General features: G+C 39.5%; 1 protein-coding gene across 1 annotated transcript; it reads left to right on the top strand.

Annotated features, from left to right (window-relative positions):
* The first annotated feature begins 12,681 nt into the window (after nucleotides 1–12,681).
* On the top strand, nucleotides 12,682–17,052 carry LOC141249523 (uncharacterized). The gene is made up of 8 exons (XM_073669663.1): nucleotides 12,682–12,754; nucleotides 13,252–13,256; nucleotides 14,869–15,063; nucleotides 15,479–15,871; nucleotides 16,011–16,080; nucleotides 16,196–16,217; nucleotides 16,724–16,865; nucleotides 16,960–17,052. Exons 1-8 carry the CDS (start codon nucleotides 12,682–12,684, stop codon nucleotides 17,050–17,052), a joined length of 993 nt encoding a protein of 330 aa, XP_073525764.1.
* Nucleotides 17,053–27,741: the final 10,689 nt, after the last annotated feature.

Consider the following 27,741-nt stretch of genomic DNA (forward strand, 5'->3'; position numbering starts at 1 on the left):
GGGGAGAGGGATCACTTCTCTCGATGAGCGAAGGGTGGATATACTTAGCTCTAAGGACATTAGCCCAAAGCTTATCCCTAGCATGGATGAAACACCAAGCTAACTTCACGTTGAGCACAAGGTTAAGATCCGCCATTATTTTTTACCCCCAAACCCCCACGATCAATCAGCTTGCTCATCTCCTCTAACTAACGAGATGCATCCACCGAGTGTTCTCGTCACCACCCCAAATGAAATTTTGTGTGATGCGGTCAAACTTCTTACAAAGTTTATGGGTGAAAGTGAGGGTCACCATAGAGTAAACCGGGATCGAGTGTAACACTGACTTAGCAAGCGTGACTTTACCAGGAAAGATAAGATACTTAGTTCTCCAACCACCAAGTCTAGCATTCACTTTGTCAAGGAGCGGCTTAAAAGTATCCTCCCCAATGACCTTGTGAAGGATAGGAACACAAAGATAGATCCTAAGATCCTCCGTAACACTCATACCACTAGCCGTAGGAATGTCCGTACAAATACTCATCGAAACGTTAAGGGAAACAAAAATATGAGATTTAGAGAGACTAACCCGCATCGGTAAGGGTGTCGATCACAAAATCGAAGGCGCTCAAACGCCTTCTCGAGATCAATCTTCATCACCAAATAAACACTATAATCTTGCTTCCTCTTAAGCGTGTGAACCACCTCTTGTGCAAGAACAATATTATCATTGATAATCCTTCCCGGAATAAAGCTACTCTGAGATGGACTAACAAGAAGAGAGATGTCTTTTGCAATTGGTTAGTAAGACACTGAGTAATAATTTTATAAAGAACATTGCAAAGAGAAATAGGGAGAAAGAGTATGACCTTATCCGGGTTATCCCTTTTATGAATAAGGGACAGGAAAGTACTGTTTAGACCCGAAGGAAGCGTACCCGAACTCAAGAAAATGGAAACTAAGTCCACCGCTGACAAGCCAACGATGCTCCACAACTTATGAAAGAATATTGGTTGAAACCTATCCAGACCCAGAGCTTTCAGTCCACCCATACCTTTGACCACCACAAAAATCTCCTCCTTCGAAAACTCCGCATTCAAGGCTTCCTAGGATCAATGCTCGGGAAAAGATTGTGAGGAGTAGTAATGGGGAACATCTTCTCGAGAGGTAACGTGAACAACCGTTTGTAATAGTCAACGACCAAGTTCTCCAAAGCACCCGGGTTAGACACCCAATTACCATCGTTGTCTTGAAGAGTATTCACACAGTTCCTTCTCCGCCAAACCATAGTCGAAGCATGAAAGACAGAAGTATTCCGGTCCCCTTAGAGAAGCCAAGATTCTCTCGATTTTGTCGCAAAGGGTTTTCTCACTAAGAAGAACCTCCAAAAGCTCGACTTGGGTGGCTTCATTGTCAGCAATAAGCTGATCTCAGGGATTACTATGAAGCTTAGCTTGCAAGGTAAGGAGGAGGTCCGTTAATTTAGCTTTCTTTCTCGCGACGTTACCGAAAACCGACACGTTCCACTCCTTAAGAATAGGCCTAAGAGCCCCTAAGTTCGCAACCACAGAGACATTTCCTACCCAAGATTTCTTGATGAGATTTTCAAAATATAGGTGCTTACACCACATGGCCTCAAAATGAAAAGGGCGTCTAGAAGGATCAAGGTGGGGTCTAGGTCTCAAAGAGAGGATAAGCGGGCAATCATCTGAACAAAGAGTCAGGAGGTGACTAACTGAAGCTTCCAGCCAAGAAATCAATGCACTAAACCACATAAAAACTCGGTCTAATCGCTTAGCAACAAAAGACAAAGAATTAGGGCCCTCAACCATGTGAACTTCGGTCCGCAAAATCCAATATCCACTAAAGTCAACTCATAGACTACATCCTGAAAACGCTGAGAGTCTCTGTGAAGTTCCTCAGACCCACCGGTCCTTTCCTCCATTCTCAAGATAGCTTGAATTCCTCGCCAACAAAGGTCGGGCCTTGAGCGCTAGCAACAACTCTTGAGATGTTATTCCAAAATGGAACTCTATGAGGGTCCGAAGCTTGAGCATAGGCAAAACAAAAGTTACAAACATCCTCTTCCTTACTCAATAACATCCAAACAAAGTTTTGGTTTTGCTCTAATACCCTCAAGGAGACGCTAGAATGTTCCCAAAGGATGAAAATATCGCCCAAACGATCGTTCGAATGAACAACAAACCGACTACCACAATGGAGTTTATCAAAAGCGGCACTAGCTCTAGTCCCAGACACTTGGGTTTCAAACACTGCGACAACATCCACGAAGATTATCTTCCTCGCCATGTTGTCATAGGAGATGCGAGTACCCATGAAGATTATTGAGTAGCTCCATGAAGATGCAAGCATCGTGAGCATTGTCAGGTCAATTGAGACCACTGGAGTGTTGTCGTCACCTTCCGGAAAAGTCGTGGTGATTTAACCTCCACAAACTCCGACGAGAGAACGAGGCGGTCCATAGGCACCGATGGAGCACACACCTCCTTCCATGTTCTCGAACCCCCGATAATCGTGGGCGGATTCATCATATTGACTGCCCTCTACCCATGAAGAGTGTGTGTAGTCAGAACCGAGCCGGGGCTATCTACTTAGCTCCTCCGACGATGACCTCCTTGCTGGCGGTAAAACCGTCCGACAAAGACTCCCAGACAGAGGATGTCATGGTCGAGGGCATCTGGTGGCCAGTATCAACTGCGTTCACGTTCGGCGAACGACCTCCAAAAACCGGCGTCGGCATGTCAAACCCCTCTGGTGGAAACGCCCCACCAACGAGAGCGACAAGAGCCCGAGGTGAACCCCCCTGGCTGAGTGTGTATCCAGCACAACAAAGGGAGATGGAGAAATTAGTAGTCACACGCGCGTTCTTTTTCTTCTCATGCAAAAAAGTAGAAAAGTAAAAAAATAAAAGAAATAATTGAAGGAAAAATGTGAAAAATTTTAGAGAAATTTTCAAAAAAACACCCCTTATATGGGTGAATTTCACTTTAAACACCCCTTATATCACTATTTATAAAGCCCCACCCCTTATATTACTTCCGTCACCAAATCCCCACCTATCCCTCTATGCCGTTAGAAAATCCGTCCAAATCCATAAAATTTACAATTTTACCCTTCAAAAATTTTAAAAATTACAAGATAAACCAGGATTTGGCACTGGTCTTCATCAAATTTAGTTGCAGCAATTCTAGGGTTATAAACACAGGGGAACGAGCAGCAGTGAAGAAGAACGAAGGGGAACGAGCAACAATTTGGGGGCGCTGATGCAGATTCGAGCATCAATTTTGCAGAATCGAAGAAGAAGGAAGAAAGGAAGGGGAACGAAGAATCAGCTTCGTGCAACAGCGAAGAAGAACGAAGGGGAACGAGCAACAATTTGGGGGCGCTGATGCAGATTAGAGTATCAATTTTGCAGAATCGAAGAAGAACGAAGAAAGGAAGGGGAACTTCTTCATACATTAACCCCAAATACGGAAACTTCGCAACTTCTTCAGATGAATCAAATACAGATTCAAAAGAAAACGACTGAGAAATAAAAGCAAAATCCGAAGGTAGTACCTTGTTAGAATTTGGAATCAACTTTTGTAGAGATTTCATTTTCTCATTAATCCTCTGTCGCCTTCGTTGTCCACAAAATCAAACGCATCAAGTCAGACTTAAACCTAAAGGTTCCATCTCATCAATCAAAAACCAAAATCCTCAGAAATTGTAGACCTTCTCGGAAAGATAGTGAAACTCTGCTCCCCTGGTCCGTTTGGTTGATCCCCTATACGGACCTGTATTCTGTTGCGTATCAGATGCCTCATGCTCTTTCTGCTTTCACCAAACAATCGAACACATAAAAAAATGATTCCGAAGCAAATTCGAGTAGCAATTCGAGCAGCAACACAAAATTACAGCAGAACGAAGAAAGGAAGGAAGATGAGAAGAACGAAGAAAGGAAGATGAGAAGAACAAGGAGGAATTTCAACACAAAATTACAGCTGTAATTTCAACACAAAATTACAACAATTTGTAATTTGTAATTCGAGCAGCAGAACGAAGAAAGGAAGATGAGAAGAACGAGGAGGAAACGAACGGTGTGAGGAAGATGATGGACTATTCAAGAACAAAAGGAGGGTTATTCTCGGAATTTCAATACAAAATTGAAGGGTAAAATTGTAATTTTACGGATTTGGACGGATTTTCTAACGACATAGAGGGATAGGTGGGGATTTGGTGACGGAAGTAATATAAGGGGTGAGGCTTTATAAATAGTGATATAAGGGGTGTTTAAAGTGAAATCCACCCATATAAGGGGTGTTTTTTTTGAAAATTTCTCAAAACTTTAACCACAATATGTATATAGATAATTTAAAATTAACCAGAACAAGAGGCTAAATGGATAATCTTCTAATATACTATAATCTTAGGGGATGCAAAAACACTAAATGTGATCCTAATATACATTAATTATACCCTAAGCCACATTCTATTGTTGTTGGCCCAATTTGTTCGGACCAATTTGGTTAGCCCAATAGTCCAATCTCTCCTCCTTAGCCTATAAATAGAGACATTCTCCATTGTGCAAGAATATCTTCCTCTCTTCCTCTCCTCATCTCTCTTCCTCTCTTTTGAGAAGTATGCTCTATAGTTGCCTACATAGGCACATACGGGATCCTCTATATCAGAAACTCTATTTTCTTCTTAGATCTAAATCGATTTGAGAAGTATGCTCTGTAGTTGCCCACATACAAATTATCTACATCAGAAACTCGATTTTCTTCTTAGATCTAACTCGATTTGAGAAGTATGCCCTCAAACTCAACTTTGATTTTGTTTAAATTTCCCTTTTTTTTAACCATCTTTTTGGAAATAAGTGTGAATGAAAAACTAAAATCTCTCACATAAAATGAAAATTGCATTAGCCTTCTACTGAATTAGAAAAGATACATAGTCAAATTAAGTAAATTAAGCTTCGCGTCCCTTTGAATTCCAAGAGTCCATATAATTCACTTCTTATCCTTTATTACTATTAAATAAAAATCCTTTCTTATTCTGAAACCGCATTGAACATTTGCTCTTTCTATGTTCCGACCCTTCTTTGCACAAGTCAAAGCATCACCCCCATTGCTCTATAAATAAATAAATGAACACACACATATAGTCTTATAAGAGAGCCCATCACCATGAATCTATACATCATAATCCTTATAAAGTTGAGTTTTTTTAAGCATATTTCTCAACATACCCTTATTTTCGTTATTGATCATTTTTGAAATAAATGCGGAAAAAAAACGAAAAACTCTCAAATAAAATAGAAGTTGTATTAACCCTCTACTTGATTATGGAAGATAAATAGTCAAATTAATTAAATTTAACTTCATGTCTCTTTGAATTCTAAGACTCCACATAATTCATTTCATATCCTTTAGTACAATTAAATATTCTCATTCTCAAAACCGCCTTAAACCTTTTCTCTTTTTATGTTCCAACCCTTCTATGCAGAAGTCAAAGCATAACCTCTATCACTCTATAAATACAAGAATGAATGCACGCATGCAGTCCTATAAGAGCGGTCATCACCATGAATCTATACATACGAATACAAAAAATTGAGTGGTTTGATGATTGGGAAAAGATGATCAATATCAAAGCGAAGTCAAACTTAATGTCAATTTATTCCTATAAATTTTTATTCTTCAACATGTTTTCTTCCATCTTTTCTATTACCTTCAATTCTTAATATGTGTATATAGTTTGTTGTCATTTTCGATGTTAGTTAATATAGTGGATGAAATGGAATTTTAAACTTTAAAAAATAGGCTCAAATAATAACAACGAAAGGTTACATACCTAATAAAAAACAATTTAATATACAATAATCCATGGAGTATCACACATGGTCACACAAGTTATGTAATAAAAGAAGCTTCAATTGCAAGTATGTGCTTGACCGACAATGCACATTGTATGTTAAAGCAACAAATTATTCTATTAATTTCTAAGGAGAATGCCGCCTCAATTATATGTTTTCACCTATACAAAGATACAACAACCCAAACACAAGCCCTTGCGAAGCACACAACTCTTGAATAAAAGTAATTTTCCTTAAAAAAAAAAGACACAATAGCCCGTGCGTAGCACGGGCGTGCCATCATTAGTCTTAATACATATAAAGATTAGGGGAACTTGAAATCTTAAATGTAAATTTGCATTTTCATTACTCATCCATTGAAGACCCATTTTCACCCATTTTTAATTTCCACCCTCCTCTAGAGTTCCTATTACTCGGTCCAATTTGTTCGGCCCGATTTGGTTAGCCCAATAGCCCAATCCCTCCTCCTTAGCCTATAAATAGAGACATTCTCCATTGTGCAAGAATATCTTCCTCTCTTCCTCTCTTCATCTCTCTTCCTCTCTTTTGAGAAGTGTGCTCTGTAGTTGCCCACATACGAGATCATCTATATCAGAAACTCGATTTTCTTCTTAGATCTAAATTGATTTGAGAAGTATGCCCTCAAACTCATTCTTATTTATCTAATTTTAATAATAATAATATAGTTTTTATTTATCCCAATCCAAATTTATGCTTCACATACCATAACTTATGAGTTATGACTTATGACCTTCCAACTTACTAATTAATTGAGCAACCTTATTGCCCCCCTCATCAAGATACCGTTGTAAGTAAAGTCACGGTTACAACGGGGAACCTTTTGCTTGCCTCTCATCCATTAAATACCATTTAGATTAATAAGCTCCTTCCTTCGTCCAATCCTTATTGTGAGTGTACGACCTCAGAACTCATCGGCCACGACCCCTCTCCTGCCCCTCAGAAATATGATAATAATGCTTTAGGAGGAAGCAGCTGTTCTAGACAGCCAAATCCCACAGGCCCAGACCCCTCTCCTGTCTCAGACAGCAGACACTACTCCAACTAACTCGCGGCCAACGCCACAGAAAATTCCTGCAAAGGGTGATCAGCGCAAGAAAGAACTCCTGCAGGCATATGAAGAATAGACAACCAGAAACCCTCAACCCCCTGAATCACAGAAGTCAAAAGCTCACGACGACCAACAAAGAACAAACTCCTCCTCGCCTAAGCACTAAGATACCCACTGATCCTGTCCAGAAGCGGCTTATAGTCCATAACCCGAAGGTTGTGCGGACTGATCGTGATCCCAAGGTACCTAAAAGGAAACGTACCCTCGCGAAAACCTGTGATAGCACGTAAAGTACCCACTTCATCATCTGGCACCAAAGACAAAACCATAGAGGACTTTGCCGCACTGACCCGTAAGCCAGACATACCCCCAAACTTCCTGAGACAGTCATTGAGGATGGAAACAGAAGGAACATCCCCCCGACAGAACAAAACGACATCATTAGCAAAGATCAAAATGAGTGAGCTCAATACCTGCGCAGTGCTGATGGTAACCAAACTCTGGAACGACAGTATCCATGCGCGTCAATCTACTGAACATCTCCATACACAACACAAATAACAGAGGAGAGAGAGGATCGCGCTGCCGTAATCCTCGTCGACCAGGGAAAATCCATGAAGACCACGGTTGACCTTGATCGAATAAGTAGCAGTAGTGACACACTCCATAACCCATGCACAAAGCCGAGCAGGCAAACCCAGATGACACAAAGTGAACCGAAGGAAATCCCAAGACACAGTATCATATGCCTTGGCAATGTCTACATTCAGGAAACATCGTCTGGTATCCTTAGTGACTGAGTATCTCCTCAGCAGTTTTTGGACGAGAAAGATATTCTCACTCATCAGCCGCCCCTCCACAAAAGCGCTTTGGGCCGGGTCAACAAGAGTACCAAGAACTCTAGCAAGCCAAGCAGTCATGATCTTCGAGATCAGCTTGTAGACAATGCTGCAGCACGCAATCGGTCGGTAGTGCTTAACTCTGGATGGGGAATCCACCTTTGGAACAAGAGAAATAACAGTGTGATTGTGATGTTTTAGAAGTCACCCACTGACAAAGAACTCCTTCACAGCTGCACACACATCTGGCCCAGTCATCTTCCACGAGGCCTTGAAGAACCTCGCATTGAACCCATCAGGGCCCGGGGCCTTCTCATCACCAATAGACCAAAGAGCAGCTCTAATCTCATCAACTGAGACCTCAACACCCAAGGAATCACTCGCTTCAGCAGACAGCCGAGGACCAAGGGAAACCGCAGACGGAGCATGCAGCTGAACTGGCACATTAGTCCCAAATAACCCCTGATAAAAATCAAGGAACTCTACCGCAACCGCAAAAATAGTAGGCATACCAAACCTGTCAATCATTGAAGCAATGTATCTCTTCCGAGCATTAGCCTTCACCAGGCTATGAAAGTACCTCGTACACTGATCACTCTGAAGAACATATCTGGCTTTCGCCTGCTGCCCAAGAAAACTTGCTTCAGCGGCAGAGAGCCGAGAAGCAGCCACACGTGCATCAGAAGCAGCCTGAATCAATTCCGGAACATCCAGACCCTGTTTGAGATCCTCTAAAGCAACATCAAATACAGAAATTGCCGCAACAGCACGAGAGGAGATGTGACTAAACTCAGCCTTATTCAGGCACTTCAGAGGGTACTTCAAGCTCTTGAGGAGTTTTGGCAAGTCTGAACTGGCACGTGCCCTGAGGAGGATGCACCCAACCATTCGAGACCACCTCAATAAATCGCGGATGACCAGCACACATGCTAAGGAACTTGAAGTACATTCGCCCATAAAACTCAAGTCGTCTGAGAGTAACTACACAAGGCTTGTGATCCGAGAGGATACCAATATCTAGGTATTCAACCCTAACATAATGCTCAGTAGAAAACCAACCAGGATGAACTAAAACTCTGTCAAGCTTGCTCCAGACAGTCCCATTGGTCCAGGTATAGAGTGAAGTACTAGATGTAGGAGCATCTGTCAGCCCATGTCGCCTACAGGCATCAATCATATCTCTACAATCAGGCATACGAACAGCCTCACGATGAAATCTCTCGTTCGTATTCATGACACAGTTGAAATCTCCCATGAGTAGCCAGGGAACATCATGTGCCGCAAACAGCTGATCAACATAACCCCATAGTGGCCGCCTGGCAACAACAGAATGAAGATCATACACAAAGCAAATACCATATCGAACACCAGAAATCTTGCATGTAACAAGACACCCAATATGTTGAGTAGACATAGTTAGAATCTCCAAATCAACATAGCTAGGATCCCAGACAACAAGAATACGACCGCGCTGGTCTAGGTGAAAATTCGTAGTGAACTCCCAACCAGGAACCATACGCCTAACAAGAGCAGTAATGTCACCTCTACCATACTTAGTCTAAAAAATACTACATACCTTAGCAAAGAACTTACGAATCACCTCTTTCACGCCATTTTGTTTCTGCGCTTGGCCAAGCCCTCGCACATTCCAAGCTAAGGCATTCATTGGGAAACCTCCTGTCGGACGCTGCTAGGACATCTAAGATTCCTCTTCCCATTGCCGACAGACGTAGTAGAAGTCATATCAACATCTAACAACCTCGACTCTCTCAAAGCCATAGAAGCCACCTTATGAGGACTAGCAGGTGGTGGGATGTCTGCAGAGTGCTCAACAGCCAAGTCCGTAGGTGCCGCTGTGTCATTGACGGGATCAAGCCTACGACTCTCCTCCCCTGATACAGACGGTCCACACGCCTCCTTAGCAGTCACATCCCTCAACTGAAGGTCCTCCTCAGGTGCCAAATCACCAACCGATACATGAACATCAACAACAGCAGTAGTCTTGCCCTCAACAGTAGGGACCAATTCGACATCAACCTGACTCATATCCTGTGGCAGCTCAGACTGGACCATAGTCCCCACACCCTCAGACTGAACCCCAGCTGGGTCACTAGGAGAACTCTCGGTCTGAACACCAACCAGACTCCTCTCAGGAACAACATCAGCACTCTTAGAAGGATCGGTAGTCTCAGAAGGGTGAACCGGTGCCGGAGCAAAAACAGGAGCCTTTTGCACAGCCAAAGTAGCTTCCTTCGGACCTTGTTCCTTTCGCTTTCCCTTCATACCAACATCAGCCCGCTTCTCCTTAAACTGACATAGCTCATCCGAGTGACCAAAATGAAAACAACCCTTGCAATACCTAGGCTCGTTTTCAATCAAGAAAGTAGCATCAATGGACTCCCCATCATCATAATCCCAGGTCACTCCTCTAGAAATAGGAGAAGCAAAGTTTACCTCTACAAGAAATCGAGCATAAGACCCCCGCAACCTGCTGTCCGTGACAGTATCAACAAACAAAGGCTTCCCCACATGTGAAGCAATCCGACTAAGAATATCACTTGTCCAAAAGTTCTTTGGTTAACCAAAGATCCGAAACCATAGTGGAATGGTAGCAATGTCACGTCGATTAAACATGAACTTGTCAGGGATCGTCTTCAAGATGATAGGCCTGCCAAACATGAAATATGGTCCCCCACGTAGCACCGTATCTCTATCCATGTCAGACTTAAATGAGAAGATCAACCATCCTTCCTCAACCTTATACTTAGCCTTCACACCCCAGCTACGCATCAATTCAAGCAAAATCTGATGACCAGGATTATAACCAACATACTGACCAAGTAACGACCATCCCCAGACTCTCTCAATAGTCAAACCATCAGAAACATGAATAGCAACACGATCCGAAGTCGGAGGAACAAACGAGAGCTTACCTCCCAATCCCGAATTCATGAAAATCTTCTTCGATTTCTGAGCCCAAGCATTCGGGGCATCACTCGCCGGGACAGGCAACGTAGACGCAACAGCCGGCTGAGGCGGAGCAGACTCCGTAGGTGCAGAAGACAATCATACTGTATCCGAAGCAATGTGCAACCCTAAGAGGTCGCCAACAATAGTCTCAGTCATAAGAGAAACCGGACTTGCGGGAACACGGGGCTCCTGTGTAGAAACACCAGCAACGCCCGCAGAGTTAGGCAGCGCCGGGAATGATTCAGAGTACGTCTCTTTGCCGGATAAATCATCTGACACGTTATTTGCAAGTATACCCGCCTGATCTTCTGCCGCGACATACCCCTGATTTTCCGACGGAGGTAACACCACAGGCGACGTGATCGACAATGAAGGCACAAAAGGAGCAACCTTTGAAGACGAACCCACCTGCAGAGCCGACTTCGAAACTGGAGACGCAGATTTGGCGCCCCTCCGCTTGTTCTTCCCCATAAACTTAGAGGACAAGTAACTAAACCGCAACGGAAAATTAGGGTTTCCCCTACAAAAGACTGTCGCACTACAAACCTGCAGCCCTAACGATTCCAATCACCAGCAGGATCCACACACAAAGCCTACTCGAACCCAAAAACCAGGAAAGTTCTGCGAAAACCCCACTAGACAAACACCGTGAGACGACCCGCCGACACTCCAAGCGACAACGCAAAGCTATTGTCCACACTTTTGACGCTGATCTCGTGAGGAAAACGACGGAGAAGGGTCGGAGAACTGGGACCCAGAGAGTCGAACGGACAGGGCAGTAGGCGGACTCCAAGGCGCCGGAGTTCGAGAGGATACTCCTGCCTTAAGTGACGACAAACAATTTGGCAGGGGACCGCCGGTAGAATCCATCCTGAGCAACAAGTAGTTGGTCCGGAAAACGCCGCCGGAGGCGCCTAGGGCAGAGAGCGAATTAGGGTTTCTGATTGGCCTTTTTCTCAAGATAAAATAAGAACACTATATGCCAAAGTTTGATTTATGTTTTTATATCTTTCAACTTTGTGAGATAATATTTAAATTTTAAATATCCTTCAAGTTGTTGGAATAAATTCTATGATCCAGAATTTCTCTATAATATATTTTTGATGCTATATTTTACAAACTTTGAGCTTAAACTTTCAATTGTCCTTTCACAATAACTCAATTAATGACTAATAATCAATCTAAAAAACACTAATAAGTAAGACCTCAAAGTAAAAGAATATAAATCTTAATCTTAATCTTATCTTATCTTAATATATGTATAAAAATTAGGGGGATTTCAAATCAATAAATATGAAATTATATTTGTCATCAAATATTATTTAAGATTTGTAAATTCTTTTGTTCCCTTCCTTCCCCATTGAAGAACCTTATTCTTCTTAATGTGTTTCATTATTCCAGTCCACAATCAACTTAAACATCCTACACCATAAATCACAATTAAAGTATAAAGAAAACCGATTAAAAAACATTACATAAATTGAACCATTGAGATCCTCAGTCAACTTAAACGCCATATGCCCTAAATAACTATTTAAGTTCTCAACTATGGCTTTTAGGAAATCACCATTAAAAATCTCAATCATGGGGTTTCAGAAACTATTCAACTTCCACAATACTAAATCACGGATGTGTATATATATCCCTACAAACACACCACTCAAGATCATACCCACCTCAATTCCTTCCTCTACAACGTATCAACAAGGAACAAGTCTGAAACAATGAACCGCGCTGGAGCTCCACAACCACAAATGGACAAGGCACTGACTCAATTGCTCTACCTTGGCCGTGCTCATGCTGCACTAGGGAACACAGTATACCAAAATACAAATCCCTTTGCCTTTTTACTAGGATCTTCCATTGTTTCTTTTTTCGTATTTTTTGTTTGTTTCCTTTATTTTATTGTGTAGTTTTTTTTTCTATGTTTTTTCTTACCAACCGGCATGGTACAACGTAATATTGTAGATTCAAATAAACGGATTCCTAAGTTTTATTTGAGGAAAAGAATTAGATTGAGTAGACAAATATATTATAGTATCTAATATCATGAACTAAAAGATATCAAAATAAAAAGACGACCGAAATAAGTGACCTTTGTTTCAAATCAATTTACACAACAAGATTAACTACATCACTAATAATATGGAGAGAAAAAAATTATTACGTTGACTGAATAATATAAACAAAATTATACATATAAAAAGTAAATGATTATCATTTTATTGGCCTAAATTACATAGGGTTGTTGGAATGTTCATAAGTTTTATTCAACAAAAACAATGAGAATTAGTAGACAAATATATTGCGGTATCTAATATCATGTAGTACAATGACATAAAAATTTATAAAATACCACAATAAGTGACCTTTGTCTCAAATTAATTTACACAACGAGAATAATTACACCACTAAGAATATGAAAAAAAGGGACAATTATTAGTGTTAGGTCACTAATATAAACACTCGTATATATAGAAAAAATAAATGATTATCATTTTCATGGCCTAAATTAGATAAGGTTGGTGGATTATTCGAAATATAGATCAAATAAAACTAGATTAAAATATTAAAAGTGTATTTTAAATTGTATTATTATGTTGTATAGTAAACATTTTAATTAGGTCAATTAGATAGGGTTGTTGAAAACTTAAAAATGTAACTACAATAAAACCAGCATAATAATATTCATATAGTATTTTAATGTATTATTCTTTATAGAAAAATTAATAAAACAATAAAACCACTAGGGCACAAAAAAGAAAAGAAGAAAAACATCGAAAAAACTACACGATAAAATAAAGGAAACAAACAAAAAATACGAAAAACGGGCCCGAAGGTCCTAGTATACTATAATCTTAGGGGATACAAAAAACGATAAATGTGATCCTAATACACATTAATTATACCCTAATTATTTAAAAGACCCACATCTAATTCTCAATCTAGAAAAAACTAATAATCAAAATCAAAATCAATAGATTCTTATTTGTGTCATCCACCTAAGTCCAACAAAAAAAATAGGCCCAATAGATAATTCAATCATCGAAATATTTGAGTCTCAAATATTTGGAACGTCTAATTATTCGCAATTATATCATACAAGATATATATATCACTTAATCATCTAATATGAGAGTATATTATATAAATAGATGATTATAATATTATAATTAGACCTATTTAAAATTATATAAAAAAAATTAGACTGAGACCTACATGAATATATTTATGGTATTAATATTAGACCTATATAACATTGTATGAAATAAATTAGAATTATATCTACGCCAAATATAAATTAAACTCCTCACATAATCTAAAATATTGACATATATAAGGCTCGTGTAAAACACAGGTAACAAGATTCTAGTTAAGTAGAAAGGAGGGAGTATATTATAACCACCCACATTAAGTTTGTTAACTGACTTGGCAAGTCACTTGTCACTTAGAGCATCCACAATGGCGATTTTTGCACTTTCTTAATCTCAAAATAAATTAAAAGTCAGAAAATTGTAAGAGAATTTTGCATAAATTTAGGAGTCAACCTCTTCAACAACTCTTTTCTTACAAGATCTCTTACATGTAGGGACCACAAAAAAGTAAGTTTTCATACAATATAAATATAAAGAAAAAAACTTTAATTTGATTGGTTGGGACTACGTCTCTAAAAATCACTAAAAAAATCTAATTGTGAAATGGTAATAGTAAATCTCTTAAAATATTGTGATAATTTTTTAAATATAATAAAATACTCTAAAAATTAGAAAACAAAATCACCATCGTGAATACTTCCTAGTATATCAATATGGTCTGCTTAATCACTTCGATTTCAGACTAAAAAATAGTTCATGCAAACCTTTCCAGTCACACCCATGCACCCCTTTTAATTAATTAATTATGGCAATAATGGCATCTTCAAGGAAACCGAAAGGAAAAGTGATAGTGTAAAAAGAAGATTATGACGTTTTTACAGGGTTTCATACATATATCTTCCATCTAGCTCTTATATATATATACACACTACACTCTTATTACATGACACAACCTCCACAGCACACAGATATACTAATTAGTTGTTCAATCTTAGTCTAATCTTAAATCTTTCATAGAGTACTGTTCTTTAATCAAAGATTATGGGAGTGATCAAGCATGAAGAAGAGATCAATTTGACTGTCATGAAGACCTCTTTATTCTTCGCCGGGGACGGTTTTTCCGTTTATGACTCCAACGCTCGACTCGCCTTCCGAGTCGACTCATGCGGCGGTAACAAAGAACTCGTTCTAATGGATCCACGTGGCCGTTGCCTCTTCTCACTCCGACGAAAGGTATACTTTCATCATTATTCATTCTTAATTCCTAATTAATTGTCTTCATTTAACTTAACTTGGGATTGAGTAGATTACTATGGTACATTCTTTCTCATTCATTTGAAGCTTTGTTTACTTGATTACTTATCTTTCAAACTAATAGTTGCTAAGAAAAATAATATTTTTTAGCGATTTGTTTCATATTATTTTCAATATAATAATTCATATTTTCACATTTTAATTCCAATAGTTATTATTTTTCAAATTTTACTGTACTTTTAATAGGAATGATGGTAGTGTAAATTTCATTTATGTATAAAATTTAATTAAAAACTATATAAGAAACTGTTCATAATTTATTAATCTAAAATATTAAATTATCTTTTTCAGATTACAAAGAATATGAGCTGATTTACATTTACTGAAATTACAGTGGAGGAGTTTACACCAGAGATGGGAAGGCTACGCCGGTGAGTTTAAGGAAGATGGATCATCAAAGCCCATCTTCGGAGTCCGGCGATCCTCCATCATCGGACGGTCAGGAGTCACCGTCGAGATGTACACTCCTCCCGGCGATCACGAATACCACATCGAGGGCTCATTTGCCAACCGGAGCTGCACCGTCTATGATTCCTCCGGCGAGGCAGTGGTGGCAAAGATTTGCCGGAAAGTTGACTCCGGCACCAATGTGGTGCTCGGAAAAGACGTCTTCCTCCTTTCTGTTAAGCCCCGGTTCGACGCCGCCTTCGCTATGGCACTTGTTCTTGCGCTCGATAAGATCACCGGAGATGGTGACGGTGATGTGGTCGCCGTGGACGGTGCCTCTGTGGAGCCGTTACAGTATTGAGAGGAGTACTGTTTTTTTTTTCTTACGAAAAATAATATTTGGAAATGCAGTACGTCAAAATATTTGCTTGTAATTAAAACGTACAACTCTAAATTTGTCATTTGAGTTATGTTAATAGACTAAGATATCAAATTTTCGTCCTAAAAATGTCTTAAGATGTTTTATGTATGTGAAGTGCGACGAAATAAGTGAGTTTTGGAGTTTCTCATGCAATTAAGAAAGTTCATTGTTTATTAGATTATTCTATATTATCATTGAATGATATAATCCTATACTTATTATATAAAAACGATTATTAATAAGTGGAAAAAGGGGAGAAGATGTGGTAAGTTTTTAATAAAACGCATATACATTGTTGGACAAAATTTTAAGATTAAATATACTTTTATGATTATTGACGAAAGTTCCTAGTCTGGGAAACGCTCTTGAGTACCTAATTTGGGTTAACGGTTACGAGTAGTTACTTGACATTGTGGAACAGTTCTCTGACGAAATTCGCGGTGGTTTATTGGTGGCAGTAGCAGTGTTTGTCGGAATTCGATTGTGCTTGGTTCTCTTAGTGTGGTTTCTGGTGTGTGATTGATTTTGCGGGACTGGTTCACTTTACAGTGGCATCAATCTTCGAAATTTGATTGTTCTTTGGTTTTTAGTTTTGTGTAAGTTTTGCATTTGGCGTGTGATTGTTTTTGCTGGCCTAGTTCGATTTAAAGTGGCATCAAGCGTCCGATTGGTTTAGCGGGGCTGCTTCATTTTGCAGTGGTATTAATCATCGGCTTATGACTATTCACTAGTCCTTTTAGGTTAGTTTCTGGTGTTTTTTTTACTTTGCAGGGCTGTTTCATTGTGTGCTTGTCAATGGCTGCTCCACCACCAAAAATTGGGGCTTTCCCTTTATCTGAAGCGGAAAATTCAACAATTATTGGAGTTGTTGCTTCACCAGTTCAGCGAGAACGCTAATCCTTGTGTATCGCTGGTAAGATTTAACTGATAAACAGGTAAGTCTCAATCCCTTGAAATTGCCGTAAAATAGATATGGAGTGTAAATTGTGGATTTGCTATGCGTGAAGTGGGTGAATGCCTCTACTTATTCCAATTCTTCAGCAAACAAGATAAAGATCACATATAGGACGGTAGATCCTGGACTTTTGATAATGCGTTGATTATGATGAAAGAACTGTCTGGATTTGATTGTCCTACTGATTTTGTTTTCGATAAGGCGCCTATGTGGGTACAAGCCTCAAATTTACCGATTGGTATGCGAAATTCGGAGATGGCGGGACTAATTGGGAATCGTATGGGTAAATATATGTCATATGATAATTCTGATGCTCTTGGGATTTCTAGATTCTTACGCCTAAAAGTATCGATTAATGTGTTGCGACCACTCATGAGGGGTGTGAATATTATTATTGAAGGTAATTGTAAATGGGTAGAATTCAAGTATGAACGGCTTCCCAACTATGCTTTCGATGTGGACGTCTAGGCCATATCATGAAAACATGTCCCTATGTGACTACAAATCTGTCAACTGCTAATGTGTTTCCTTATGGTCCATGGATGAGGGAATCAATGGAGCCTAAGCCCAGATTAAGAAAATAAGGGAAAGACTTGGCTCACAATAGATTGCAACAACTAATTTTTGAACTGTCTATTTCTTAGCCTACTGATGTTCCCCAAAATGACGGTTGGAGAAGACTCGAACAACTGAACAAGCACTTGATGAACCCGCACAATCGGGTGCGGCTGATATTCAAGTGCAGGAATTAATGTTGGACAATTCTATCTCTATTGCACGAGTTCAAGTTACTACAGGGACTGATATAAGTTTGACTGATGTCTTCAGACAAGTGCAGGGAAAGAATGTTAAGACATATGCTCAGCTTATTTCTGAACATGTCGCTAGGAAGGGGTCTGAAATTTCTGTTCAGGAATAACAGAAGATTTACAATCTATGGAAGACAGTTTGCAACAACTTTATAAGATAGAGGAATATTATGCCTTCAACAAAAACAGAAGTGTTCGGCAGGATAGTGATACTGTGCATAAATATGAAGTGATATCAGTCTTGTGTAAGAGAAAACAAGATCAAATGGTGGATTCTAGAAGAGATAATCAAAATAGGTTAAGAAATAAGAAATCCAAAATTGTTAGTTCATCCTCGAAGGATGTCCAAGTAGCGGGTGCCGATGCTAACCAGGCCCGTGAAATACAATGAGAATATACAGTTGGAACTGTCGAGGCATCGGTAATGCTCCGATAGTTAGTGCTCTCCGGGATTGGATTTGGAGAGTGAGGCCTAACATTGTTTTCATAATGGAATAAAAAATTAGTAAAAGAGATTTAGAAGGTGTGATGAGACAGTGTGGTTTTACAGAAGGGTTTTGCATTGGCAGTAATGAGAATTCAGGGGGTATTGGGCTTTGGTGGAAGGATATTAAATTCATGTTGCTTAGAAACTCATCACATAATATTCTGGGAGAAGTGGAAGGCACTTTGTTGAATCGAAAATGGGCACTTGCTGGGCTTTATGGTTTGGCCCGAAAGTCATTGGAAGCACTTAACTTGGTCTTTGATGCGGAATATTAAAGATGCTACAACCCTTCCTTTGTTCATGTGTGGAGATTTTAATGAGGTCCTGATTCAAGAGGAAAAGGAGGGAGGGATGCCTCGTAGTAATTCAGCAATGCAGAACTTCAGAGAGGCAATTGAATATTATGGTTTGCAAGATCTTGGGTGTAGGGGTTCGAGGTTTACTTGGCACCGTGGGTCTGGGATTAATCGCATTCGGGAACGTTTGGATCAGTTTGTTGGTTCAGCCGAATAGCTTGCTATCTACCCTAACATTGATGTTCTTCATTATGTACGCACACATTCAAATCACTCTCTTATTTCCTTAGATATGGATATGGTTCACAATGACCAATACCAGCAGAAGGCATTCAAATTTGAGTCCTATTGACTGGATGAACCTGAATGTCAAGACATTGTTTATGACTTATGGAATGCGCAGTTGGACCACCCTGCTGACCGAGTCGAGCGTTGTGTAGATGGGTTGACAAAGTGGGCTAAGGTACAATTCAAAAATGGGGTGCGGCATATTCGGAAATGTGAGGCTGAATTTATGAAACTTCATAATGGTGTTCTAGATGGCTCCACTTTGGCAAAAGAAGCGGAAGTGATTGCTGAGCTGAATGAATTGTGGAAACAGGAGGAATCATTCTGGCACCTGCGGTCTCGGGCGAATGAGATAAAAGATGGGGATCGAAACACGAGTTATTTCCACAGGCGGGCCAGTAAACGACATGCTAGAAATCGAATACATGGCCTTTTTGATTCAGCAGGTGTTTGGAAGGAGGATGCTCAGGATATAAAGGGAATGTTGCTGATTTTTATGAAAATTTATTCTCAGATGAAGCATTAAATAGATAGAATGATGCTTTGAACAACCTTGAACCGATTATCGAACATAACTTTAACAATAGGCTGCTAAAAAAGCCAAAAATGGAAGAATTAGGGATGCGTTATTTGTAATGCATCCAACAAAGGCCCCAGGTTATGATGGTATGCATGCGTTGTTTTATCAACGTTTCTGGAAAATTATTAGCCTAGATATTGTCAATTCATTCAAGAATGGTGGGATGGTCGATCGTCTATCAAAAAGATAAATCATACTGTGATTGCCCTTATTCCAAAAGTAGCAGGCCCGAAATATATGTTTGAGTTCCGGCCAATCAGTTTATGCACTATAATGTACAAGATTGTTTCTAAGATGCTTAGATTTCGTCTCAAATCAACACTACCTCTAGTAATTTCTGAATCAAATAGCGTTTGTTCCAGGTAGATATACAGATAATGCACTGATTACGTTGGAAGGGTTCAACTACATGAAGCATAAACGTAGGGGTCGTACTGGGACTTTGGACCTTAAACTTGATATAACTAAAGCATTTGACAATATTGAGTGGTCGTTCCTTTGGCATACCATGATTCGTATGGGGTTTGCTATTTAGTGGATAGAGCGGATTATGGATTGTGTTTCTTCAACGTCTTTTTCTTTGAAGGTAAATGGAAATATAGGAGGTTGGGTCGAACCGACGAGAGGGATCAGGTAAGGGGAACCGTTATCCCCCTATTTATTTGTGATATTTGTTGAAGTATTTTCAAGACTTATTTAGAAGGGCGTTTGTGATGGGCGTTTGCATGGCATGCGAATCTGTAGGCGCGCACTAGTTGTGTCACATTTATTCTTCGCAGATGACAGTCTAATTTTTGCTAATGCTGATTATCAAGAGTGTGCCAATTTAACTGAAATTATCAGTTTATATGAGGAGGCATCTGGTCAGAAAGTTAACTACGCTAAGTCAGAAATCTCTTTTAGTAAAAAAGTTGACGTCGTTCCGCGGAGTTCTATTTATGAATAGTTGGGTTTTAAGGTTGTTGATCAACATGTAAAATATCTTGGTCTTCCTACTGCATTTGGGCATTCTAAGAAGGCAACCTTTCAGAGTATTAAGGAAAGACTTTAGGTGCGTATCAATGAATGGAATGGATCTCTTCTATCAAAAGCGGGCAAGGAGGTCTTAATTAAGTTGGTTCTTCAGAGTGTGCCATGTTACGTCATGGGCGTCTTTCGCTTGCCTGAAAGTCTTGTGAGAGAAACTAACAACTTGATTGCACGGTTTTGGTGGGGGTCTGGTTAGAACAGCCATGGTATGCATTGGAAAAGTTGGGATAAAGTGTGTGTTCAAAAGCGAGTCGGTGGACTTGGGTTTCGCGATATGGAAACTTTTAATCTAGCTCTTCTGGCTAAGCATGGATGGCGGCTAACCATTGCGGACAATTCACTGATGTTCCGGGTTTTAAAATCAAGATACTTCCTAGACGGGTCTTTCTTTTCAAAGGAGCAAGGATCAAACTCAAGTTTTTCTTGGCGTAGTATAAGGTCGACTCAAGAATTGATGCACAAAGGCATTGGATGGCACGTCGGTGATGGGCGAGATATCCTTTCAGCTTTAATGCCATGGATACAATCTCCAAACGGGTTTCTTATTCCTTCCCTAACTAACTTGATTAATCCATCACTTACTGTTGCTGAATTATTTTGCAGGGAACAAAATGCTGGAACATGGACTTGCTGGACGTGGTTATGTCAGCAGAAGATGCAACAACAGCAAAGACGATCCCAATTTCATGGAGAACAACAGCAGATTCTAGGTTGTGGTGGCCGGACAAGAAAGGGAATTTTACAGTACGTTCAGTGCACTGGCTCGGGCAATGCGGTTCGGTGCAAAACTAGCATTCACAGTTGAGTAGCAACGAGATGGATATTTGGCGTTGGGTATGGAAGATGAATACCCCTCAAAAAGTAAATAATTTTGCATGGAGAGTGTGTTCAAAATCTATACCGGTCTACAACGAACTCAACCAACGCCACATGATTGAGAACAATATTTACAAGAGATGAAATCTTCTACCCGAAACGATTTGGCACGCCCTAGTTAAGTGTCCGGATTCTGAAATTGCATGGGTTGGGTCTTCGCTGTTCAGCTGGGCACAAAACCACCCATTCACGACAATGTCAGAAGCTATCCAGGACATAACACAAACACACAATTCAGCTAGTGTCAAGGAGTTCTAGACGAGAGCGTGGATTTCTTGGACTATTTGAAATAAGTGCTTGTATGAACCACAATTTACAAACTCAGAAGCTCTTCGAGACGGATTTCTTCGATTCGTATCGGATTATGGTATATTTAAGGCGGCAAGGCAGTTACGAGCTGGTGTTGCTGTTGATCCGGGAACTAGCTCAAACCCTTCAATCTGGTCTAAACCACCGAATGGTGTTCTTAAAATCAATATCGATGCTCACGTATCTGGTTCCGACTTTGGTTTGGGAGTAGTTAATCGTGACAGCGTTGGAGCGCTATCACTGGTTGCAATTAAGAAAATCAAGTCTTTGATTCAGTGACAACGGAAGAGACGCTAGCATTGAAATGGGGGATTGAATTGGCCATTCAGTGGGGATATAAAGACATAATAGTGGAGTCGGACTGTTCAAACCTAATTTCACGTCTACGATCACCAACTTCAGTCCCATCTTATAATTCCCAGATTGTGTTTGATATTATCCATCTATGTAGTTTCTTCAATTGTGTTTCCTTTTCTCTAATTAGACGTTCAGCTAATACGGTTGCACATTTGTCGGCACAACTATGTTCGATTGTATCTAGTAGTATGATCTATCTGTGTAATTTTCCCCAAGGTGATACCCGCCTTGCCGAAATTGATATAATATAAGCAACATTATCGTTTAAAAATAACTTAACATATCTTAATTTATTAATATGCTACTCCTAATATTAGAAAAAACTTAATATATTTGATAAATTTATTTATTTTTACTCTTAATTAACACTGAATATATAATTACATTAATTATACTCATTTAATAATTTATCATTTTTATTTAAAGTTTCAGTTTATAATACTAAGTAATCAACTATCTTTTTAACTAATATTATGCTAATTTTTGGTGCAAAGGGTGGGACAAGCCCATTTTATTCAAATTAAAGAAAGAAATCAACCATTGTTTGCAGCATTATCTTGGCAAATGATTACTAATAACTCATAAGGTGCAACAGTAAGCTCAATGTAGTGGTCTTGGCTCTTCTTCCCTTCCTTAGCCAGCCAATCAGCCGCCATGTTTTGCCTCCTATGCTAATTAATTCACCTCCAAATCTAGCAATTCATTGAAATCCAACTCTAGCTTCTACAAGTAACTCAGCTCTAACTCCACGTCCAAGTATTACCAAATACACCCTAAACATGAATCTCTCTTACAATGTCTACATAACTTCGTCTTTATTTGCAAACTAGATCAAGCGATCGATCAATGTTTAAAAAGTGTCAATAAACGCATTGCCATAAAGTTATCTCTGCATCATAAAATCATTTCCTATGAATTTTTGGAAGATCTTTTCCGTCCACAACGGGTTTAAAATGGCGATTTTTATCGTCTGCTATTGATAGCGGACAAAAAGAATCTTACTAGTGATTGATGAAAAAATTTCCCAGACTAGATAACTTCATAGTACACTTTCACTTTTATAGTGTATATGTTAGGGTTCCTCGAGTTTTGATTGTAACAAGCACTCATTTAAGAAAGTTTTTGTGAGTGAAGTGTTGTAAATAATTAGTATATGTATTTGAGGGAAGTTTCATTTTATGAAAACATGCTATTCGAGGAAAGTCTATATCAGGAAAAGATACTAAAGCAAGAAGCGTACACTAGAACGCGGGATGAGTTCCCGAATCTTGAGAAAGTTGGTCATAGAAATCTGCGGAGCAAGACAGTTAGGCGTATCTTCAAGAATCTAAACAACTCCGTGTGAAGATCTTGAATAAAGAATTATTTATATTTCACATGTGGAAAAGTTGTTAGAATAACTTAAGAGCCAAATAAATTTTATCTATTAAATGAATAATAGAATCTTTGGATATATTATTAATGTAATAAATAAAATATTATCCTTTACAAAGAAATTAGGGTTCACTACTCATGGAATATAAATAGCTTAACGATTAGAAGATTGATCTATGGTTGAACACATAGATTATTGTGTAGGCTTTAGAAGAGAGAACATTCCTATAAGGGTTTAAGATTGGGTGCAAATGAGAGGAGTGATTAGAGTCTGTAATCCAAACTCTTTGTTTGTAACAAACTCAAAATCAATAAAGTATTGTTTGAACTTCTAGTGTTGAACTAGAAGGTAGTGGTTTTACTCAGCATAGTTTTGTTGAGGGTTCCACTCTAAATAGATGTGTTTATCTTTTGAGTGTTCAAATAAATTCCACTGCAACATTTTCAGGGAAAGATTGCACCTTTCCCTGTGAAATTGAAGACTATACAATCCAATAATTGGTATTAGAGTCTGGTATCACCGTGTTAGTCAAACATTGAAGAGTTGTCATCAAGCTTCGTGTGTTCCCTGAATGGCCAATTGTCAAGTGGTTGAATCGGAAACGAGATGATATGGATAAATCCAGAAAAGACGAGGGAAAAGGACAGGAAAGACTACTTTGACGCAGACTACAAGGTGTTAGAGCTCAACCTCCGAGCCAATAAGAATCTTCACATGGCTCTCGGACCATACGACTCGAAAAAAGTTCTCCGGTACAAAACGGAGAATGAGATATGGGAAGCACTAAAAAAGGATGTACGAAGGGAATGATGATGTGAAGAAGAATCGAATCCTAGCCATACAAAAGAACTACGACAATCTGGTCCAATAGAAAGGAGAATTCATAAAAGTATTCCACTCCGGATTTTAGGGATATGTCGGACAACTCGAGTTCGTAGGAGAAGTTCTACCTGATTGGAAGATCACCCAAGCCCTGAACTCAAAGTGGGACACAATCTCTCTTGCTCTTCAAGCAAAATGATATAAAGACTATCACCCTAGAGGAACTCGTTGCTAGGCTTCTAAGCAATGCAGACATAAAACAGAGGAAGACTACCCGAAAAGAGACAGAAAAGAGCCAAAGCATCGCCTTAAAGATCAAGAAAGTCTTTGACCTAGCCCAAGTTCATGGAGGGAAAGATAATGCCGATGAGGAAATTGCACTAATTACCCGGGCATTCAAAAAGGTTTGGAAAGAAAATTGCGATACACCATGCATCTCTGAGGGAAACAAGGACACTACAGAAATGATCTTCTATCACTGCCATAAGAATGGTCACTTCGCCAGAAACTGCTTCAAGAAGAAAGTTGGAGAGCCACTTGTCCAAACAGGAAAGAGTGATATGGTCGCTGCTTCGGGAGAATCAAATTCAAATGAGTAAGCGTCCCTCCCTGTCGGAGACATGTGTCTGATGGCAAACGAGGAAACATTAGATGAAGAGGTAAAAGAATCTGAAATCTTGGTTAAGTTAAAAGAAAAATCTAAAGAATATCCTATTAACCTCATTAAGAAACTTGGTAGTGAAATCGAGGACTTGTCTGACGTAGTTGAGGAAAAAAGAGGAGACCATATGTAATCTGATACAAGACAACAAAGTCTAGGAAGAAAAGGTGAAATACCTGGAGAAGACCCCCTCTTTAACCTCAAGAACGTGTACCAAGTGCCCAAAGCTGGAAGAAGAAGTCTTTTCCCTATCTAAGAATCTGAGAATCTACATGTCCCACAAAGAAACTGTATCTCTATCTAAAGCAAAATTGTTAAAAGAAATTGAGACTCTTAAGCTTGATGATGACAAGAAAAAGCAAGCTTGGGAAGCAAAACAAGAAAATGAAGACTTCTAAAAAGGTTTATCTCTCGTCCTGGACTAGATTATGTTGAACCATTTGTAAGTCCAACCAAGGAAAAGTCAAATGGTGTGGGAAATGTTCCTCAAATCCCTGACGAACCGTGTAAGGGTTCCCCTTGTGGACTGGAACATTGTACGCCTAAGGGAAAGAAACAAATTCACATCCGCTACAAAACCCTAGTTCAAAGGACAGAAAGCATACTCAATGTGGCTAAGCCAAGTCCAAAACGAGAAACCCTCCAAAATTGATTTCTAGGCTCAAAAGGAAAACAGACCAATATGGCAGGGACAAAGCAAATGTGTGAACTTGGCATGCCATAGGGTTTGTTGCACTGTGATAAACAAGGACATTACAAGTATGAATGCTATGCTAGGAAGCGTATGATTGAGATAACTCAAAATGCTCAACCTGTTCATAAGGATAGAAAGACACCAAAGATTAAGATAGATGTGCATGCTAAAACAACTAAGTCAAAAAGTGTCGCCCCTAAACCCAGTAAGCCTAAGCTTACTTGGATGTGTAAAAACTAATATCCTATATATAGAATGAAGAGAGGAAGAGTTCATGGTACATAGATAGTGCCTGCTCAGGTCACATGACAGGAAATAGGAACTGGTTCGTCTCACTTCAACAATTATCTGGTGGCTCAATCACCTTTGGGAACGAGAAGCAAAGGAGAAGTTACAAGTATAGGAAGGGTAAGCATTTCAAATCATGTCACCATAGAAAATGTTAATATGTTAAACAATCTCAGGTTTGATCTCCTAAGTGTAGCCCAACTATGTCAAGGAGGCAAAATGAATTTTCTTTACCATTAAAGGTTGTTCAGTTATAAATGTTAAGACATGAAAGACGGTACTCAAAGACCTATGTGACAGAAAGGTATATTGAGTTGATCCCTCATTCATGTGAGAAAGGAAAGTGTCTCTCTTCCCTGAAGGAAGAATCTGATTTGTGACAGAAGAGGTTCGGTCATGCTAGTTTCAAACTTCTATCCAAACTTCATTCAAAAGAACTGGTGGAAGGACTACCAAATCAGGTATGTAGTGCATGCATAAGAGGTAAGCAAGTAAGGACTTCCTTTAAGTCCAAGAAAGAGGTAAGCACCTCAAACCCCTTGATCTCATTCACATGGACTTACGTGGCCCCATGCAAACCTTATGCCGTCGTGGAAATAGATACACGTTTGTTGTTGTTGATGACTACTCCGTGTACACATGGACCATCTTCCTTTCTTCTAAGGAGGAATTCATCTCTAAGTTTGTGGTATGGAAGAAACAAGTAGAACTTCAACTAGAGTTCCTCTAAAAGCCATTCCCACTGATCACAAAACAGAGTTTGGCAATTCTCAATTCCTTTCCCTATGCAGGGATAGCGGTATAGATCACAACTTCTCTGCACCAAGAAATCCTCAATAAAACAAGGTTGTAGAAAGAAAAAACAGAACATTGGAGGATATGATCCGGACTTTGTTGATCGCGAGTGGTCTACCTAGAAATTTCAGGGTGGAAGCGTTGTATGCATCTTTCTATATTCTTAATAGAGCATTCCTAAGGCCTTTGATCGAGAAAATATCATACGTTCTATTGAAAGGATGAAAAACCAATGTAAGTCACTTACGTGTCTTTGGTTGCAGGTGTTTTTCTCATATCAACGGGAAGGAAAGTTTAGGAAAGTTTGACGCAAGGAGTGACATGGGAATCTTTGTGGGTTACTCTTCCTCCAACAGTGCATACAAAGTGTTTAATCAGAGAACCAGAAAAGTTGAGGAAAGTGTTCATGTGAGATTCGAAGAACACAATATTTTTGGAGACGAACTTCACGACCCTAATACTTATCCACTCATAGAGGAAGAATCGTTCCCTATTCTAGGAACTACAGGTCAGGTTCCAAGTGATGAATCTTCCCTGAATGATGCACTTCACACCAACAATCTCCCACATGTAGTCGTCAATCCAACTCATACCTCACAAGAAGATGCAGGGGAACACTTCCTTTAGGGTATACTACACGAGGCTAGCACCTCTCAGCAAGATCAAGTAGAGATAGATGACTTCATTGGTCCTTGTCCTTGTGCAACCCCATCATGGCTAAACGAGTATGAATGTTATACGACCTTTGAATAAAAGGAAGGGACACATTCCCTTTCCAATTATAATATGGGGGAACATGTTCCTGTACAGAAATCCTATGCCTTCACTTCCTTAATGTCTATGGTAGAACCCAAGACTATAAGTGAAGCAATGAAATATCCATAGTGGGTAAAGGCTGTGAAAGAAGAACTACATCAGTTTGAGAGGAATAAGGTAGGGAGACTAGTTCCAAGGCCAACAAAATTCGCACCATCATCAGGACAAAATGGATTTTCAAGAACAAGTTAGATGACAAAGGACTACACACAAGGAACAAAGCAAGACAAATGGTCAAAGGGTACAATTAGCAAGAAGGAAGAGGCTAAGACGAAACCTTCACTCCCGTTGCAAGATTGGAGGCCATTCATCTATTAATTGCTTACTTTTCATTTCATGGCTTGAAGCTACA

This window comes from Phyllobates terribilis, unplaced genomic scaffold, assembly GCF_046119375.1.
Source record: "Phyllobates terribilis strain yellow unplaced genomic scaffold, ASM4611937v1 Scaffold_4718__1_contigs__length_57927, whole genome shotgun sequence".
Classification (NCBI taxonomy): Eukaryota; Metazoa; Chordata; class Amphibia; order Anura; family Dendrobatidae; genus Phyllobates; species Phyllobates terribilis.

Bases quoted from the DNA above. Each gene is read 5' to 3' on its own strand.
- LOC141249523 (XM_073669663.1), top strand. From the start codon at position 12,682: ATGGTACAACGTAATATTGTAGATTCAAATAAACGGATTCCTAAGTTT. The intron at 16,081-16,195 runs GTGAGTTTTGGA...ATTATTAATAAG, and splicing joins TGTGAAGTGCGACGAAATAA to TGGAAAAAGGGGAGAAGATG. The intron at 16,218-16,723 runs GTAAGTTTTTAA...TTTACTTTGCAG, and splicing joins GAAAAAGGGGAGAAGATGTG to GGCTGTTTCATTGTGTGCTT.